Source organism: Aquarana catesbeiana, linkage group LG06, assembly GCF_042186555.1.
Source record: "Aquarana catesbeiana isolate 2022-GZ linkage group LG06, ASM4218655v1, whole genome shotgun sequence".
Lineage (NCBI taxonomy): Eukaryota > Metazoa > Chordata > Amphibia > Anura > Ranidae > Aquarana > Aquarana catesbeiana.
The window spans coordinates 236612252-236632720 of NC_133329.1; the positions used below are offsets into that span (position 1 = coordinate 236612252).

Sequence of the window (20469 nt, forward strand, 5' to 3'; positions counted from 1 at the left end):
CCTACAAAACAAAATACTAAAGCCTCCTTATGAAGGGGCGCCCCCCGCTTGAGTGGGGGGAAGACTTCTGCAGTTCTCAAGGGTCTGGCAGGAAAAGTGTCAAGACAAATAGCTTCCTCAATTACTCTATGGTACAAACTAGAGTTCCGAGAGTCCCCGTTTTCTCAGATCAAACATTCCCAGGGATTCAGAGAAAAAGAAGTCTCTCTTTCAAGCATTGGACCATCTTTTGTCTCAAAAGGTGATATCTGTGGTCCCCATAGAAGAGCAGGGATTGGGGTTTTATTCAAACCTTTTCACGATACCAAAATCAAATGGAGATGTCAGACCCATTCTAGATCTCAAAGATCTAAATCGGTTTTTGAATATCTGCTCTTTTCGCATGGAGTTAATCCGATCAGTAGTCTCCATCCTACAACCCCTGGCAAAAATTATGGAATCACCAGTCCCTGAGGATGTTCCTTCCGTTGTTTATTGTTGTAGAAAAAAAGCAGATCACAGACATGGCCAAAAACTAAAGGCATTTCAAATGGCAACTTTCTGGCTTTAAGAAACACTAAAAGAAATCAAGAAAAATAATTGTGATGGCCAGTAACAGTTAGATTTATAGAACAAGCACAGGGAATAAATTATGGAATCACTCAATTCTGAGGAAAACATTTTGGAATCACCCTGTAAATTTACATTACAAACACTAACACCTGCATCAGATTAAATCTGCTTGTTAGTATGTAGGTAAAGAGGGTAAATCATCACGCAGTGTTGCACAAGATGTTGTTTGTTCACAGTCGGCTGTGTCTAAAACATGGACCAAATACAAACAACATGGGAAGGTGGTTAAAGGCAAGCATACTGGTAGACCAAGGAAGACATCGAAGCGTCAAGACAGAAAACTTAAAGCAATATGCCTTGAAAACAGAAAATGTACAACAAAACAAATGAGGAACAAATGGGAGGAAACTGGAGTCAACATCTGTGACCGAACTGTAAGAAAACCGCCTAAAGGAAATGGGATTTACATACAGAAAAGCTAAAAGAAAGCCATCTCTAACACTTAAACACAAAAAAACAAGGTTACAATGGGCTAAGGAAAGGCAATCGTGGACTGTGAATGATTGGATGAAAGTCATATTCAGTGATGAATCTCGAATCTGCATTGGACAAGGTGATGATGCTGGAACTTTTGTTTGGTGCCGTTCCAATGAGATTTATGCAGACGACTGTCTCAAGAAAACATGCAAATTTCCACAGTCAATTATGATATGGGGCTGCATGTCAGGTAAAGGCACTGGGGAGATGGCTGTCATTAAATCATCAATAAATGCACAGGTTTACATTCAAATTTTGGACACTTTTCTTATTGAAAGGATGTTTGGGGGTGATGAAATAATTTATCAAGATGATAATGCATCTTGCCATAGAGCAAAAACTGTGAAAAAAATCCTTGAAGAAAGACACATAAGGTCAATGTCATGGCCTGCAAACAGTCCGGATCTCAATCCAATTGAAAATCTGTGGTGGAAGTTAAAGTAAATGGTCCATGACAAGGTTCCAACCTGCAAAGATGATTTGGCAACAGCAATCAGAGAAGGCTGGAGCCAGATTGATGAAGAGTACTGTTTATCACTCATTAAGTCAATGCCTCAGAGACTGCAAGCAGTTATAAAAGCCAGAGGTGGTGCAACAAAGATATGCAAACAAGGCCTGGGGAATGCCCAGGAAAAAACCAAAGCCTACTTACCTCCAACTCGCAGACAACCAAATTGACCTGTCTAACAGTACACGTTAAAAACAGGGGTTTAGTCCGCACGCATTTGCAAATGCATGCGTAAGCCACAGAGCCTTGTCACGGCACCCTGATATCTGTGGTCCTAACACTAAAATATGAGTGTCCCCACAGTGGAGGCACATGCATTCTAATGGATAAATGTTGGCAGTTGGACTGAAGGGCAGCCCATCCCTTCTTAAAGGTACAGAAGCACACCAAACACCCAGCAAATAGCACTATGGCTGCAAAGGTGCTGGTGCTTTTCTGGACCAATAAACACACCAAGGTGATCTCAAAAAACTTGCCACCGCCTTCATTTATAGCTGGCTATCGCAGTAAGCAGCTTTGGAGGGCTACAAACAGATGGTGCAACAAGGTACTAGTGATGTGTTGGAGTGTTATTTTGTTTGTTTTTCATGATTCCATAATTTATTCCCTGTGCTTCTTCTATAAATCTAACTGTTACTGGCCACCACAATTATTTTTCTTGATTTCTTTTAGTGTTTGTTAAAGCCAGAAAGTTGCCATTTGAAATGCCTTTAGTTTTTGGCCATGTCTGTGATCTGCTTTTTTTCTACAACAAAAAACAACTGAAGGAACATCCTCAGGGACTGGTAATACCATAATTTTTGCCAGAGGTTGTACAAGGAGGTGAACTTCTGGTATCAATCGACATCAAGGATGCATACCTCCATGTGCCGATTTTCCCCGCTCACAAGAAATATTTACGCTTCGAGGTAGAAAATATTAATTTTCAGTTTGTAGCTCTGCCTTTCGGCCTAGCTACTGCACCTCGAGTGTTTACAAAGGTCCTGGCCCCTCCTCTAGCCAGATTAAGGGCCCAAGGTATAACGATTATTGCGTACTTAGACGATCTGCTCTTAATAGACCAGTCGGTAGCCCGCTTAGACCAAAGTATGGTCAACTACCTGGAATACCTAGGTTGGATTCCCAACCTAGAGAAATCTTCCTTAACTACCTCAATACAGGGCACTTTCACCCCCTTCCTGCCCAAGCCATTTTTCAGCTTTCAGCGCTGTCGCACTTTGACAATTGCGCGGTCATGTTACACTGCACCCTAATGAAATTTTTATCATTTTTTCCCCACAAATACAGCTTTCTTTTGGTGGTATTTGATCACCTCTGCTGTTTTTATTTATTGCGCTGTAAACAAAAGAAGAGGGACAAGTTTAAAAAAACACAATATTTTTTACTTTTCGCTATAATAAATATCCAATTTTTTTTTTTTTTTTGAAAAAAACTATTTTTTTCCTCAGTTTGGGCCGATACGTATTCTACATATTTTTGGTAAAAAAAAAAATCGCAATAAGCGTATATTGATTAGTTTGCGCAAAAGTTATAGCGTCTCCAAATAGGGGATAGATTTATAGCATTTTTATTATTATTTTTTTTACTAGTAATGGCGGCGATCTGCGATTTTTATTGTGACTGCGATATTACGGCAGACATATTGGACACTTTTGACACATTTTTTAGACCATTCACATTTATACAGCGATCCATGCTATAAAAATGCATTGATTACTGTGTAAAGGTAACCTGGAAGATGGTAACAACAGATGCCAGCCTTTCGTGTTGGGGAGCAGTCCTGGAAGAGGCTGTCCAGGGGAAACGGTCCAGATCAGAAATGACCTTGAACATCAATTTTCTAGAGATTCGGGCAGCGCGCATGGCCCTGAGGGCCTGGACGTTCAGGTTACGGACTTGTCCTGTCAGGATCCAATCCGACAATGACACAGCAGTGGCCTATATCAATCACCAAGGGGGCACGAGAAGTCATGCGGCCCAGAGAGAGGTAAATCATATCCTAACTTTGGAAGAAAACAATGTACCTTGCCAATGGCAGTCTTCATTCCAGGAATAGAAAATTGGCAGGCAGACTACTTGAGTCGCCAGCAGTTGTTCCCCGGAGAATGGTCTCTTCACCCTGATATCTTCCTGACAATATGTCAGAGATGGAGGATTCCTGGACGTGGATCTGTTTGCGTCCAGGTTCAACAAAAAGATCGACAACTTTGTGTCAAGAACAAAAGATCCGCTAGTGTGCGGAACAGATGCTTTGGTCTTCCCGTGGAATCAGTTCTCACTGATTTATGCATTCCCTCCTGTTCTGCTGCTTCCATGACTTCGCAGGATCAAGCAGGAAGAGAAGTCTGTGATTCTTGTGGCCCAGGAGATCTTGGTTTACAGAGATCATAAAGATGGCGGGAGGGGACCCATGGACTCTACCACCACGTCCAGACCTTCTCTTGCAAGGTCCGGTATTCCATCCTACCTTACAAACGCTACATTTAATGGTTTGGCTATTGAGGCCCACATTCTGAAGAAGCGTGGGCTGTCAGGTTCAGTGGTATCTACCTTGGTTAATGCAAGGAAGCCGGCCTCCAGAATGATATATTATAGAGTCTGGAAGGCATATGTCTCCTGGTGTGAATCCAAGGGTTGACACCCCAGGAAGTATGTCATAGGTAGAATCCTTGACTTTCTACAAATAGGGTTAGAAATGAAGTTGGTTTTGAGTACTATCAAGGGCCAGGTCTCGGCCTTATCAGTATTACTTCAGGGACCACTTGCTTCACATTCTTTGGTTCGTAGCTTTATTCAGGGGGTAACGCGGCTTAATCCTCCGGTTAGGTCACCCCTGAACCCTTGGTACTTGAATTTAGTTCTGTCAGCATTACAGAAACAGCCTTTTGTGCCTATACGACATATTCTCTTGGTCCTTTTGACAAGAAAACTGTTTTTTCTGGTAGCCATATCGTCTGTAAGAAGGGTATCAGAGTTGGCTGCTCTTTCTTGTAAAGAGCCATATTTAATCATTCATAAGGACAAGGTAGTTTTGCGTCCTCATCCTAACTGTCAAATTTTCATTTAAATCAGGATATTGTTCTACCTTCATTTTTTCCAGAACCCGGTTCTATGGAAGAAAAGTCACTACATTCTCTTGATGTGGTGAGAGCAGTCAAAGTCTACTTGAAGCCAACTGCTCAGATTCGGAAAACTGATGTTTTGTTTATATTGCCTGAAGGTTCTAAAAGAGGAAATCTACTATTTCTAAATGGATTTAACAAGTAATTGTTCAAGCTTATGGTTTAAAGAAGAAGATTCCACCTTTTCAAATCAAAGCGCACTCCACAAGGGCTGTTAGTGCTTCGTGGGCAGTGCATCATAAAGCCTCCATGGCTCAAATCTGCAAGGCTGCAACTTGGTCTTCAGTCCATACATTTACCAGATTCTAGTAGGTAGATGTAAAAAGTCATGAGGATATTGCCTTTGGGTGCAGTGTGCTGCAAGCTGCAGTATATATCCTCTAATCTCATGGTGCCCTAATTTTGTTGTGTCTCACTCTCTGCACTCTCTTCAGTTGTCATTGCTCTGGGACATCTCACATAGTAATTACTATAGCTCTGTGTCCCATGATGTACGATTAAGAAAATAGGATTTTTATAACAACTTACCTGTAAAATCCTTTTCTTTGAAGTTCATCACGGGACACAGAGGTCCCTCCCTTCTTTCTGGTATACACTAGTATTGCTTTGCTACAAAAACTGAGGTACTCCCAGTAGTGGGAGGGTTTATATAGGGAGTGGACTTCCTGTCTTGGGGTGTGCCAGTGTCCATCACCTGAAGGAAGGCCTATAACCCACATAGTAATTACTATGCTCTGTGTCCCGTGATGTACTTCAAAGAAAAGGATTTTACAGGTAAGCTGTTATAAAAATCCTATTTTTACAGTTTTCTTTTCTTAGCTGGCGCCATGATGACTCATGCGTGCGGGAGCCATCGGTCACAGCACCGGCCCTGAAGAAATGTCACGAGTAGTCTGTTTCTTCAGTGCTCATGCACTGATGACGTTGGTGCAAGCGTATATGGTAAATAACTCCTAAACCGTGGAGGTTTAGGAAATATTTACAGTACCTACAGGTAAGCCTTCTTATAGGCTTACCTGTAGTTACAAGTGGTGTAACTAGGTTTACAACCACTTTAATGGCTAACTGGATCGCTTAAATGACAGATTGGTGAACCTCTGCTCATCTTTATTTCTGAGACACTCTGACTTGCTAAGTTGTCCTGTCCAAACTTTTTTGGGACGTTTTGCTGCTATCAATTTCAAAAAAGCCTTTTTTTTTTAAAAAAAAAAAAGCGGTATTAAAGTCTGCTATAATTTCTTCTTTTTAGGGGCCCCAGGTGTGTTATGCCATAATGTACTAGTATGCACAGTATATTTGCACATTATGGCATACTTACCTATCATATCGAGCCCTCCAGCACTTTGCTGTTATCAATCTGGCGGGTCCCAGGTGCTTCCATCTTCACCTGGTCTTCCTTCCAGGTTCCGTGCCTTCGACCACTTGAATGGTTTGGCCATGATGGTGTCACGTCACTCCTGCGCATGTGCACGGGAGTCACATAGCAGTGACACAGATTGGGGCCGTAATGTTAGCTGAGCTGCATATGTGAGACTCGGTGTACTTGACGGCTGACAGGCAGGAGGAAGCAATTATGACAGAAGAGACCGATACGGTCTCTTCTGTCATAAATATCCTGTCTTGTCAGCAATTAAAAAAAATAAACAAAAAAAAAAACAAAGATTACTAAAATACAATTTCTCAGTTTAAATATGTTTTCTATTTTCTATTGTCCATAAAATATGGGTTTACGAGATTTGCTAATCATTGCGTTCTGTTTTTATGTAGATTTTACATGGCATCCAAAGTTTTTTGGATATGGGGTTGTAATTGATGTGTGCAATGTGTTATTGTCAATGCATGGGTGTTGACAATTGTGTAGAATCACGTGGTGTGGAAATTTATCCTATTTTATTTGCTTCATTTAAATCAGTGTTATCTTTCTGTTTTCTTCTTCCAGAACGCTATGCAGATTGTAGGTTTTATGGAACATGAAACACAATCGGTCTTGGAGCTTGTGGCGGCAGTATTAAAACTGGGGAATATTGAGTTTAAGCCAGAATCTCGTGTCAATGGCCTTGATGAAAGCAAAATTAAGGACAAAAATGGTAAGGACGCAAAATGAGCTTTGTTAACATAGATCATTTAATGATTTAAACATAATAATGTGACCTGTATACAAGCAGGCATTACTGTAAATTCAAATTATTAATTGCACTCAATACTTCCTGGAAAAAAACGTATGGTAATATTTCTTCGAGTAAGCTCATTATTTGACTGCTTGCTTGATTTTGCAGTCTTATAAGCATGCTGTATTTGCCTTTATTTAGTAGCTGAAAAGACATAGGATGTGGTCGTCAGCTATTCATTTTCCAGATGATCACAACATAACCACAGAAATAGGGCTCACCACAGGAAAGAATGTTCTGCAGTGTCAAGGCTTGAATTTGTGGAAAGGCAACAAGCCTTAGCTAGAAAGGAAAAAGCCACATTACAAGGTGAATACAGTCAGAGAATAGTGATTAGACTGGAATTTTAAGAATTACAAACATTAAGCTAAACACAAGGCAGATGTAAAAAGGTACAAAAAATATGCATCTCTATATTCATTACATCAATAAATGTATTTCAAATAACTATTGTAATTACCGTACCTGAATTGGACTTTATATTTAGCCTCCTGTAAGCCCCTATGCTACAGAGCTCTGTAAGGTGGGCAGCAAGACAGGGAGCTGGTCAAGTGTGCTGCATGCAGATGTGCTGACAGGGAACATGCTGATAGGGGGAAAGCACAGAATGAGCAGAGAGATGACCTCATCAGTGTGCTGCTGCACTTTCCCTGTTCATTCAGTGGACTGGGGGTAGAGAGTTGACACCACTGTATTCCTCCCACCATCTGTCACAGAGAAAGTTTTGTCACCCAGCTGGCTGTGCTATGTGATAGAGCTGTGTGAATCTCAGGACTGGATGGGCAGATATGCAAATACTCTTTTTCTCAAGTATTTCATCTGTGTGTTTGGCTAGGGATCAGCTTTAATTAAAGTTTAATTTAAAGATGACCATATTTCAGCATAAAGAAATATGCAGTAGGCAGAGTATTGTTCATTCTGAAATCAAACAGAAACCACTCTTGCAACATTAGGCCCTCAGTATAAGGGGTCTGATAGATATTGCTCATCTCCTCACATGTTCACATTAAGGACACGAATATTGTTGTGTATTTGTATTAACCGCTTCAGCCCCGGAAAATTTTACCCAAAAGTTTTTTGTTGTTTTTTTAAACAAATTTCATCAGTTTAGGCCAATATATATTCTTCTATAATTTTTTGGTAAAAAAATCGCATTAAGCGTGTATTGATTGGTTTGCGCAAAAGTTATAGCGTCTGCAAACTATGGGAAAGATTTATTGCATTTTTATTATTTTTTTTTTTTTTAAATTAGTAATGGCAGTTAGCGGTACTGCAACATTGCGACGGACAGATCAGAGACTTTTGACACTTTTTTGGGACCATTGGCATTTATACAGCGATCAGTGCTATAAAAATGCACTGATTACTGTGTAAATGTCACTGGCATGAAAGGGGTTAACACTAGGTGGCGATCAAGGGGTTAAATGTGTGTTCCCTCAGCATGTTCTAACTGTGTGGGGATGGGAGTGACTAGGAGAGGAGCCATATAGTTTTTCCTACTTAGAAGGTAGAAACTATATGGCTCCTCTCCTCTGACAGCACAGAGATTTGTGTGATCGCGCCCGCCGGCCATGCGCATGGGGTCCCCCGCCAATGCAGCAGGCGCATGCCTCGGGCAGCAGGCATGCGCCCTCTGGTGGCCCAAAAATGGGTAGAACATATCTGTACGGAATTTCGCCCAGGAGTGCCATTGTGCCGCAGTATATCTGCGTGACACGGTTGGCAAGTGGTTAATAATGTTAACAAGACAAAATTTACAAAACCGGGCCTCCTTCTAGGCTTTAACACACATGGGAATGCAGATCACTTTTTTTTTGTTTTCAAAAAAAAGCTCCTTAAATAAAAGAAGTTAACCACTTCAGCCCAGGAAGGATTTACCCCCTTCCTGACCAGAGCACTTTTTACAATTTGGCACTGCGTCGCTTTAACTGCTAATTGCGCGGTCATGCAATGCTGTACCCAACCGAAATTTGCGTCCTTTTCTTCCCACAAATAGAGCTTTCTTTTGATGGTATTTGATCACCTCTGCCGTTTTTATTTTTTGCGCTATACACGGAAAAAGACCGACAATTTTGAAAAAAAATGATATTTTCTACTTTTTGTTATAAAAAAAATCCAATAAACTCAATTTTAGTCATACATTTAGGCCAAAATGTATTCGGCCACATGTCTTTGGTAAAAAAAAATGTCAATAAGTGTATATTTATTGGTTTGCGCAAAAGTTATAGCATCTACAAACTAGGGTACATTTTCTGGAATTTACACAGCCTTTAATTTATGACTGCCTATGTCATTTCTTGAGGTGCTAAAATGGCAGGGCAGTAGAAAACCCCCACAAATGACCCCATTTTGGAAAGTAGACACTCCAAGGAAATTGCTGAGAGACATGTTGAACCCATTGAATATTCATTTTTTTATCCCAAGTGATTGAAAAATGACAAAAAAAAAAAATTACAAAAAGTTGTCACTAAATGATATATTGCTCACACAGGACATGGGCATATGTGGAATTGCACCCCAAAATATATTCAGCTGCTTCTCCTGAGTATGGGAATACCACATGTGTGGGACTTTTTGGGAGCCTACCCGCATACGGGGCCCCGAAAACCAATCACTGCCTTCAGGATTTCTAAGGGCGTAAATTTTTGATTTTACTCCTCACTACCCATCACAGTTTTGAAGGCCATGAAATGCCCAGATGGCATAAAACCCCCCTAAATGACCCCATTTTGGAAAGTAGACACCCCAAGCTATTTGCTTTGAGGCATGTTGAGTCCATGGAATATTTTATATTTTGACACAAGTTGCGGGAAAGTGACAATTTTTTTTTTTTTGCACAAAGTTGTCACTAAATGATATATTGCTCACACAGGCCATGGGCATATGTGGAATTGCACCCCAAAATACATTTAGCTGCTTCTCCTGAGTATGGGGATACCACATGTGTGGGACCTTTTAGGAGCCTAGCCGCGTACGGGGCCCCGAAAACCAATCACCGCCTTCAGGCGTAAATTTTTGATTTCACTCTTCACTGCCTATCACAGTTTCGGAGGCCATGGAATAATATAAAATATTCCATGGACTCGACATGCCTCTCAGCAAATAGCTTGGGGTGTCTACTTTCCAAAATGGGGTCATTTGGGGGGGTTTGAACTGTCCTGGCATTTTATGCACAACATTTAGAAGCTTATGTCACACATCACCCACTCTTCTAACCACTTGAAGACAAAGCCCTTTCTGACACTTTTTGATTACATGAAAAAATTATTTTTTTTTTGCAAGAAAATTACTTTGAACCCCCAAACATTATATATTTTTTTAAAGCAAATGCCCTGCAGATTAAAATGGTGGGTGTTTCATTTTTTTTTTTTCACACAGTAATTGCGCAGCGATTTTTCAAACGCATTTTTTGGGGAAAAAACACACTTTTTTAAATTTTAATGCACTAAAACACACTATATTGCCCAAATGTTTGATGAAAATGTTTGTTGCAGTGGCAACAAAATTAATACATTTTTAAAAGCCTTTAAAAGCCTTTACAGGTTACCACTTTAAATTTACAGAGAAGGTCTATGGCTAAAATTACTGCCCTCGATCTGACCTTCGCGGTGATACCTCACATGCATGGTGCAATTGCTGTTTACATTTGACGCCAGACTGACGCTTGCGTTTTTCCCTTGGCGCAAGAGAGCAGGGGGGACAGGGGTGCTTTTTTTTTTCTTATTATTTTGCTTTTTTATCTTATTTTTAAAATGTTCCTTTCATTTTTTTTTTTTTTTTAAATCATTTTTATTGTTTCTCAGGGAATGTAAATATCCCCTATGATAGCAATAGGTAGTGACAGGTACTCTTTTTTGAAAAAATTGGGATCTATTAGACCCTAGATTTCTCTTCTGCCCTCAAAGCATCTGACCACACCAAGATCGGTGTGATAAAATGCTTCCCCAATTTCCCAATGGCACTGTTTACATCCGGCGAAATCTAAGTCATAAAATGCTCGTAGCTTCCAGTTTCTTAGGCCATAGAGATGTTTGGAGCCACTCTGGTCTCTGATCAGCTCTATGGTCAGCTGGCTGAATCACCGGCTGCATTCTCAGGTTCCCTGTTGAGACAGGAGAGCCAGAGAAAAACACGGAAGACAGTGGGGGGGGGGGGGCATTCCCTCCCACTGCTTGTAAAAGCAGTCTAGAGGCTAATTAGCCACTAGGATTGCTTTTACATGAAAGCCGACCGCTGGCTGAAAAGAATGATACCAAGATGATACCTAAACCTGCAGGCATCATTCTGGTATAACCACTCAAAGTAGTGAATGGCGTACCTGAAGACAAAAAAATGGTTAACAATAAAGCACAGTAAACGGTAAAGTATAAAAAATTGCATAACTGAAAAACAAACATGATAAAACATAATAACAATAAAACATTGCAGAATAGAATACAGTAAAAAAGAGCAGAACAATAGAGAGAGAATAGAGAGAGAGAGAGAACAATAAAACGACAACTATTTTTTTTTTTTTTATATTTTTGTTTGTGTTTTTTTTTTTTTTTACACTTTTTTTTGTAACTGTAACTTTTATAACTGTAACCAGTTCCAAGTTCTGGTCTCTCAAAATGCAATGGCATCTTGGGAGACCCAGTGAAAGTGTGCCTAGTCTGTGCAATGCTGTACCCTACGCTAATACTCAACTAGTGCATGGTAGCGTTCAAAACATTCACCAATGCAAAGACCAGGATTGTCAGGACAGGAGGGACAATAATAGCGGGTATCACGCCTATATCCGCGCTTGCTGCAGACACGACATCTTTTTTGGGGGGGTTCGTTGGGTAGGGGTACTTGGGAGGACATAAAGAAAATGCCTCTCATGCAGCCGACTGCATTTGGTTGGGGATGTGAATGGGGGAAGTACGGGCGCTGCAGAAGTGGTGGGTTCCCAATTAGGATTGGCGAATGCAGCAGGAAGGGCATTATGGGCATGACGGGCCTGTGTTTGTCTTTTTGGTGGCAGCGGGACACTACTTGTGCTTGCCACCTTGCCAGCTTGAACTGCACTTATGGGACTCGCCACGTCACCAAGTGTTACTGCAGTGCTGGTTTGACTACGACCGGGGTGTACTAGGCCGCTGGCGCTTGCCAGTTGACCAAAACGCTACCAAAAAAACTGTTAGCGATCGCAGGAATCAGGCCTGACTCTGCGAACGCTGCAGTTATGCGTTTAGTTTTTTGTAAGTGACAGTGATCGATCGATACTGCACTTGGGTGGACTGGGCTGGGCCGGGCGGAGGGGCAAAACGCAGGTGCTAGCAGGTATCTGGGCTGATCCCGCTAACACTGCGTTTTTGGGAACCCTAAACTGCTGGGGACGCTAGTATAGATCTGATCGGATCAGATATTGATCCGTTCAGATACTATACCACTAAGAGAGGCGTATGCTGCGTGCGTGGGTGTTAGCGGTACTGGCGCTAACCTGATGCTGCCTGGGGCTGGTGCTTGCCAGTTCACCAAAACGCTACCAAAAAAACTGTTAGCGATCGCAGGGATCAGGCCTGACTCTGCGAACGCTGCAGTTATGTGTTTAGTGTTTTGTAAGTGACAGTGATCGATCGATACTGCACTTGGGTGGGCTGGGCTGGGCCGGGCGGAGGGGCAAAACGCAGGTGCTAGCAGGTATCTGGGCTGATCCCGCTAACACTGCGTTTTTTGGGAACCCTAAACTGCTGGGGACGCTAGTATAGATCTGATCGGATCAGATATTGATCCGTACAGACACTATACCACTAAGGGAGGCATATGCTGCGTGCGTGGTTGTTAGCGGTACTGGCGCTAATCTGACGCTGCCTGGGGCGACGCATATCACCGCCGGGCGATCAGGGGGCTAAACCTTTATTCGGTAATAAACGGCGGGTGCCCTGACACTATAAAAAATAAACAAACTAACCAGCGTCACCCGTAACAGCTATACGGTGATCAGTGGTGAAAGGGTTAACTAGGGGGCAATCAAGGGGTTAAAACCTTTATTAGATAGTATATGGGGGTCCCTATATATTTAGGTCCCTAACTAGCGTCACCAGCGACACTAATACAGCGATCAGAAAAATGATCTCTTAGCGACACTGGTGACGGGGGGTGATCAAGGGGTTAAAACTTTATTGGGGGGTTTTAGGGGGTATCCTAGACCTAAAGGGGGCTAATACTAACTGCCCTACCACAGTAACTGTCACAAACTGACACCATGCAGTAATCAGAAAAAAAAAAAAAAAAAAAAACTGCTTGGTGTCAGTGTGACAGGAAGGGGAGAGGGGTGATTGGGGGGTGATCGGAGGGGGGGGGGTCGGGGGTGTAAAGTATGCCTGGCATGTTCTACTGTAAGTGTATGTGTTGTGTAACTCACTCAGATGTCTTCTCGGCGCCGGAACGGAAACTGCCGAGCCGAGGAGAGATGACATCACATCCTCTGCCTGTGTGTACTACACTGGGAGCGATCGCGAGGGGGGGGCCACGAATGGATAGCCTCCCCCTCATCACTGAATGCTCCCAGACCAAAGCCGACCGCCTCGGCACCGGGGGGGGTCCGATTGGACCCCCCACCCGCGGGAGGCAGATCACGTATGGGTACGTGATTCTGCCTGCCCGTGCCATTCTGCTGACGTATATCAGCGTGAGGCGGTCGGCAAGGGGTTAAATAAAAAAACAAACACTAATATCTGTGGAAAATATTAGGCCGCGGCCCTTTATTAAGGTTAAAAGCTCATAAATAATTTTTTTAAACTTCCTTTAAACTCAAAAAATCATAAACAAACCAATAATATTTGACCACAAATAGCAAACACAGCTCAATCACAAAGACTCTAGCGGAACGTAACAGTCCATTGAAGTCCTGAATCACACTGTCCACTCACAATAGTGGGCAACAATACCTCCAACAAAGGATAGCTGCATCTAAGGGCAGGGCGGAAGTGACTGCTGGTCTTGATTGTAGATCTAACGGCTTAGAATATTCTCAGGAGACAGACATTATATGGCTAGGTGAAAGTCCCAGTTGTTTCCTGTTTTTCCCTCCAAAACACCCTAACCAATCCTAGCGCAATGTGCAACAAAATGATCTACTTTGCGACATATACCTTTCCCTACATCTTCACGTTGTTGCTCCAGATCTAGTCTAATTTAAGGAACCTCAGTTTTGTCCAAAAAAGAGTTCATATTCTTATAAGGAAACGTGTTAAAAGAAAATGATAGGGGCTACCATTGCTGACCGCACCTTCTGGAAATGTGATTTGCTTGCTGTCATGCGGACCCTTTGGCTTTAATGTTTTGTATTAGTGACCTAGAAGAAGAATGAGAATAAGTACATCTGACTTTATTCAAGATTTCCTGATGTGATGTTTGCTTCAGATTAGTTGTCCGCAGTTTTTAATACAGTCTGGAATGGCATAACAGCCAGGCAGTTAAGAATAAGGACTCTTTACTTAAAAAGGCATGTGATATGACAATTGACACAGGCCTTGGAACGTATCTGTCTTACTACTCTCTTGGCAAACAATATGATAAAGACCTAAACAATGTTCTATTGAGCTTCAGACAAGTTAGGTTTAAAAGCACAGTGAATTTGATTTGCTGAAGTCAAATAGGCTGTTCACTATGCAAGGGAAATTGCACTTTGCAGGTAAATTTGCCCCAGAGTTTAAAGAATGAGGTGAAGCTTTGCTGGTTTCTACCATTCAATCATGTCCAAGTGCTGTTTTTTTGCATTCTCTTTGCACATGATTGGATATTCTGTGCAAGGTGAAGTTCCCTCATTCACTAAGCTCTGGGGAAAATTCACGTGCAAAGTGAACAACCTATTTGCCTTTATTAAATCAACCTCCGTGTCTTCCAGCACAGCTTCAGGTCATGCAAGTGTTCCTGTTTAGACTGTGGAGGAGGAAGGGTAGGTATTGCTCAAGTTGTACTTATTGGACAGTATTTTCTAACAGGTCCAGTTGCCCTCTGTCTCTGAGATTTTTCTGAAAGAATTGTCTAAAGTGGTCATATAGACCCAAGGTCTTTGTCTGGTGGGAAACATCTGGGTCGGAAATAGTCAATGTATCTTTAACCACAGTGTGATTTACCATAGCTATTTTATTTAGCTTTACCCTCATTGCTCCCATTTTAGTAGGCTGCATTTGCACTAGATAAACATATGTAAACATATGTACTTAGGCATAATGTGCATGTTACATATATGTAATGTTAATAAACAGCAGAAAGGTTAACTACTTTTTTCAACTTTGAGAAAATAATATACCTTAATTTACAAATTTGCAAAACCTTGCAAATATGTTAATGTATATGGAATTTCTAATATTTTTCATTTTTTTCACTTCTAGAGTTGAAGGAAATCTGTGAGTTGATTGGTATTGATCAGAGTGTTTTGGAACGAGCCTTCAGTTTCCGCACAGTGGAAGCCAAACAAGAAAAGGTCTCCACAACACTCAATGTTTCTCAGGTGAGTAAATAGTTTGATTCATCTGTGATTGGTCAGTGGCAGTTAAAATATATTCTTGTTGTACACACAACCCTACCACGCTAAGTTTAAGGACTTTGATGGTACCAATCGGATAAAATGTCAATCAAGTTTTATTATACAAAGTTTAACATGTATAGACATGACATACAAGTATATAAGTGTACCACAAATATTTAAAACTCAGAATGTTCTCAGTGTTTTCCTCATCAACCCCACTCCAGTTAGGGGATGAGTAGCTCGCTGCAGCTTCGACACAGGTGCGTTTCACGGAACATAGTCCGCTTCTTCAGGAAGAAATATTGCAGATGAGCTCTAAAAATATAGTATATACATCAATTTCAACCTTAGTTTCTTGTATTTCTGTTTATGAACTCTGAGGTATGCGGTAATACTCTATTGAGCCAACATACACATGGATTAAACTAAGGTTGAAATTGATGTATATACTCTTTATTTTTAGAGCTCGGCTGCAATATTTTTTCCTGAAGAAGCGGACTATGTTCCGTAAAACGCACCTGTGTTGAAGCTACAGTGAACTACTCAACCCCTAACTACAGTGGGGTGGATGAGGAAAACACTGAGAGCATCATAACTTTCTGCTTTAATTATTTGTGGTGCACTTTTATATACTTGTATGCCATATCTATATATTTTAAGCTTTGTATGATGAAACTTGCTTGACATTTTATTCTATTGGTACCGTCAAAGTCCTTAAATTTAGTGTGGTAGGGTTGTTTGTGTAGTCTATTTCCAGGATGAGGTACCGGACAATCTTTGTCCACTAGCAGAGGGGCCTCCATTGAAGCCCCTCCTCCCATTTCCCTTTTTTCATTCTTGTTGCACCATAGGACAAACGTATTTTGCTAAGGAGATTATCTGTTTTTTTTTTGTTTTTTTTTCTTTCCCCAAATCCTTTTTCTAAGAACTTAATGCATGCAAGGGGGTGATAAAAGCAACAATGATTCTACCTTTGAAGAAGTGTTGAGATAGCACCAGCAAAATCATTGAGAACACTTTTTAAGAGAATGTTTAGTTTTATTTTTGTAAGAGAGTGGTGGGAAATATAAGGAAAACTTTGACAGCAGGGGGCTAGGTAAGCTTATGCTGAAAATGAATTCAGTGGAACGGCATTACTTAAACCAAAAGCTGTGAGATGAGGTGCAGGCTGATGACATTGTTTATATGAAGATACAGTATCTCACAAAAGTGAGTACACTCGTCACATGAAAAGATATAGTAAAATATTTACAAAAATGTGAGAACACTGAAGAAATGACACTTTGTTACAATGTAAAGTAGTGATTGTACAGCTTGTATAACAGTGTAAATTCGCTGTCCCCTCAAACTAACTCCAAACGCAGCCATTAATGTCTAAACCACTGGCAACAAAAGTGAGTACACCCCTAAGTGAAAATATCTGAATTGGGCCCAATTAGCCATTTTCCCTCTCCAGTGTCAAGTGATTTGTTAGTGTTACAAGGTCTCAGGTGTGAATGGGGAAGCAGGTGTGTTAAATTTGGTGTTATCGCTCTCACTCTCTCATACTGGTCACTGGAAGTTTAACATGGCACCTCATAGCAAAGAACTCTCTGAGGATCTGAAAAAAAGAATTGTTGCTCTACATAAAGATGGCCTAGGCTATAAGAAGATTGCCAAGACCCTGAAACTGAGCTGCAGCACGGTGGCCAAGACCATACAGCAGTTTAACAGGACAGGTTCCACTCAGAACAGGCCTTGCTATGGTCGACCAAAGAAGTTGAGTGCATGTGGCTCAGCGCCATATCCAGAGGTTGTCTTTGGGAAATAGACGTATGAGTGCTGCCAGCATTGCTGTAGAGGTTGAAGGGGTGAGGGGTCAGCCTGTCAGTGCTCAGACCAGACGCCTCACGCTGCATCAAAACTGGTCTGCATGACTGTCATCCCAGAAGGAAACCTCTTCTAAAGATGATGCCCAAGAAACCCCGCAAACAGTTTGCTAAAGACAAGCAGACTAAGGGACATGTATTACTGAAACCCTGTCCTGTGTTCTGATGAGACCAAGATAAAGTTATTTGGTTCAGATGTTGTCAAGCGTGTGTGGCGGCAACCAGGTGAGGAGTACAAAGACAAGTGTATCTTGCCTACAGTCAAGCATGGTGGTGGGTGTGTCATGGTCTGGGGCTGCATGAGTGCTGCTGCCACTGGGGAGCTACAATTCATTGAGGGAACCATGAATGCCAACATGTACTGTGACATATTGAAGCAGAGCATGATCCCCTCCCTCCAGAGACTGCGCCACAGGGCAGTATTCCAACATGATTACGACCCCAAACACACCTCCAAGATGACCACTGCCTTGCTAAAGAAGCTGAGGGTAAAGGTGATGGACTGGCCAAGCATTTCTCCAGACCTAAACCCTATTGAGCCTCTGTGGGGCATCCTCAGATGGAAGGTGGAGGAGCGCTCTAACATCTACCAGCTGATGTCACCATGGAGAAGTGGAAGAGGACTCCAGTGGTAACCTGTGACGCGCTGGTGAACTCCATGCCCAAGAGGGTTAAGGCAGTGCTGGAAAATATTAGTGGCCGCGCAAAATATTGACACTTTGGGCCCAATTTGGACATTTTCACTTAGGGGTGTACTCACTTTTGTTGCCAGCGTTTAGACATTAATGGCTGTGAATTGAGTTATTTTGAGGGGACAGCAAATTTACACTGGTATACAAGCTGTACACTCACTACTTTACATTGTAGCAAAGTGTCATTTCTTCAGTGTTGTCACATGAAAATATTTACAAAAATGTGAGGGGTGTACTCACTTTTGTGAGATACTTTATATTTATATAATTTGGAAATTGTAACATTGTTGACATTATTTTTTTTTTTTTTTTTTGGTGGCAAATGACAGCAGTATTGGTATTTTAAAATGACCTAAAAGCAAAATGAATCACTAATCCAGCTCTTGTGGAAATGAAATTAAATTGACATATACTGTATGAACATGTGAGGTACTACTATAACATAAAAAAACAATAAGTCTCATATGCTTTAAACAATCAAAAAATGTATTAAAATCAAAGAATGCAAAAGCAGTGCTCTTCAGTATGTAAGGTGTATAGATAGGTGTATCTATAGGACAGTTGTATAGATATAAAGATCCTTCACCACACCTCGTGATACAGCTCCCCTAAAAATTTGCACTCACCGGATCTATCAGTTATTTACGCCTTTTAGTCGTGTCTTTCACCTCATCAAGTCACTCAAGATCCGGATCTTCAACCAGTCTCCGTATGTGTTTCTGCTCTGATTGGGAAAGGACTTCTTCAGAGCAGAAACAGATACTGAGACTGGTTGAAGATCCCAATCTTGAGTGACTTGATAAGGTGAAAGACACGGCTAAAAGGCGTATATATCTGATAGATCCGGTGAGTGCAAATTTTGAGGGGAGAGGTATCACGAGGTGTGGTGAAGGATCTGTATATCTATACACCTGTCATAGCCTAAGGAAACATAGAGTGGAGAAAGCTTTGTCTTGGACTCACCTTTTTAGGGTGTAATTAGTATTGGCATTTTCCTTATCGTTCATTTCACTGTGCTTGCAAAACAAATTTTTGAATATTTTTTTTTGTACAACACAGCCTTATGACTACATCAAAATTAGTGGCTAGATCTGTAAATCAGAAACACACTACAAACACGGGTTCATAAAAAGGCCCATTAGTAAAAATGTTGAGTGGGGCAGAACTCCTTATGACAGTGTTAAACTGTGTTAGAAACTTACATGGGAGCAGTTTTAAGGCTGAACCATTTCCCAATCTACCCACTAAACTAATAGGATTTCATTAGTGAACAATATTCTTTTTCCAAAATATAAAATCAATATTTGTATTGCCATGTACTTTGTTTAATTTTAAATGATTTGTGTAGATGTGTACATCTAATGGACTTTAATAGAAATATAGTGTATTTTTAGTAAGTGCACGTTTTACATGTTTGAGTTTTTTCTTTAATTTTTTTTTTATATGATCTAACAGGCTTGCATGTGTTTGTATTAAATATAGAAACGTGTAGATTAGCCAGTAGAGAGAGATGTTCATTGCACAATAGTTACATTGTCTCTCTTTACAAATGTACAAATACTGGTATCTTTTAAATGGGAATATTCCCCCATGGGTTTTTTTTTAGCAGCAAAATGTCGTAGTCAATCAATATGTAAAGTTTTTATTAAGAGAATCAATTTAAATCACATGTTGCACATTAAAAAATGAGCTTTGGTTCCTGAGGCAAATTACATATACCAAACATATAGATACATAGCATTACATTACAGTTATTGTCATGTCAAAAAAACACTGACGCATTTCGACCTGTTCAGTTACGGTCTTCTTCTGGGGATAGTTTGCGCTAAAACGGACGCATTTAATTATTTAAACTTTCAACAGAACGCATTTTTTTATCATGCATTACATTACATGTATATAACAAAGCTATATTTACCACTGAATACTGGGATGAATGGCCTCATAACCAGTGATCCAAAATCAGTTGGATGATCCGGAAGACCCCATGGCCATCTCGCCTTCCCTGGAAGAGGGAAATCAGCCCAAAGAGGTTTGTAGGAAGCCACACTCTATGCCACCTCGAGGAGAAAGGAAAAGGACGGCACCAGCAAGTGATCTCCCAACTCTTAATGTAAGGGAGAATCGAATTAGTGTGATGACCCCTACCACACCTGAAGATTATAGTGTCGGGAGTGGGGGGGGAGACAGGACGAAGGAAAAAATCCAACTGTTACAGGGACAGACAGCAAGGTGAAATCTTCGGAACAGGGGCACAGCCAGCAAAACAAATGTTACAGGAGTGTTAACCCCTCCCTATGCTATCCAAAAAATGTAAAAATTATTATTTTTTGGCTGGAGTTACACTAAAAAATTTACTTGTTTCAACTTCCTTTTAAATTCAACTTAAGAATTTAATGAAATATTGCATTTAAATATTGTGTACTCCTATTTTTAAATGCACAGGTTAAGATTTAGAGTCCTTTTTTACATGTCTCTAGTTTCCATATTTCCTGCTAAGAAAAGCTAGCCAGTTAAACCGC

General features: G+C 41.0%; 1 protein-coding gene across 4 annotated transcripts in view; it reads left to right on the forward strand.

Moving 5' to 3' along the window:
• The window catches only part of MYO1B (myosin IB), a 429075-nt gene that overhangs the window by 277495 nt on the left and 131111 nt on the right, over positions 1–20469 (forward strand). For all 4 annotated transcript variants that reach the window (XM_073633091.1, XM_073633093.1, XM_073633094.1 and 1 more), the window contains exons 10-11: positions 6659–6806; positions 15251–15369. In XM_073633091.1, coding sequence (XP_073489192.1) covers positions 6659–6806; positions 15251–15369 — 267 coding nt within the window. The remainder of the gene's footprint in view (positions 1–6658; positions 6807–15250; positions 15370–20469) is intronic.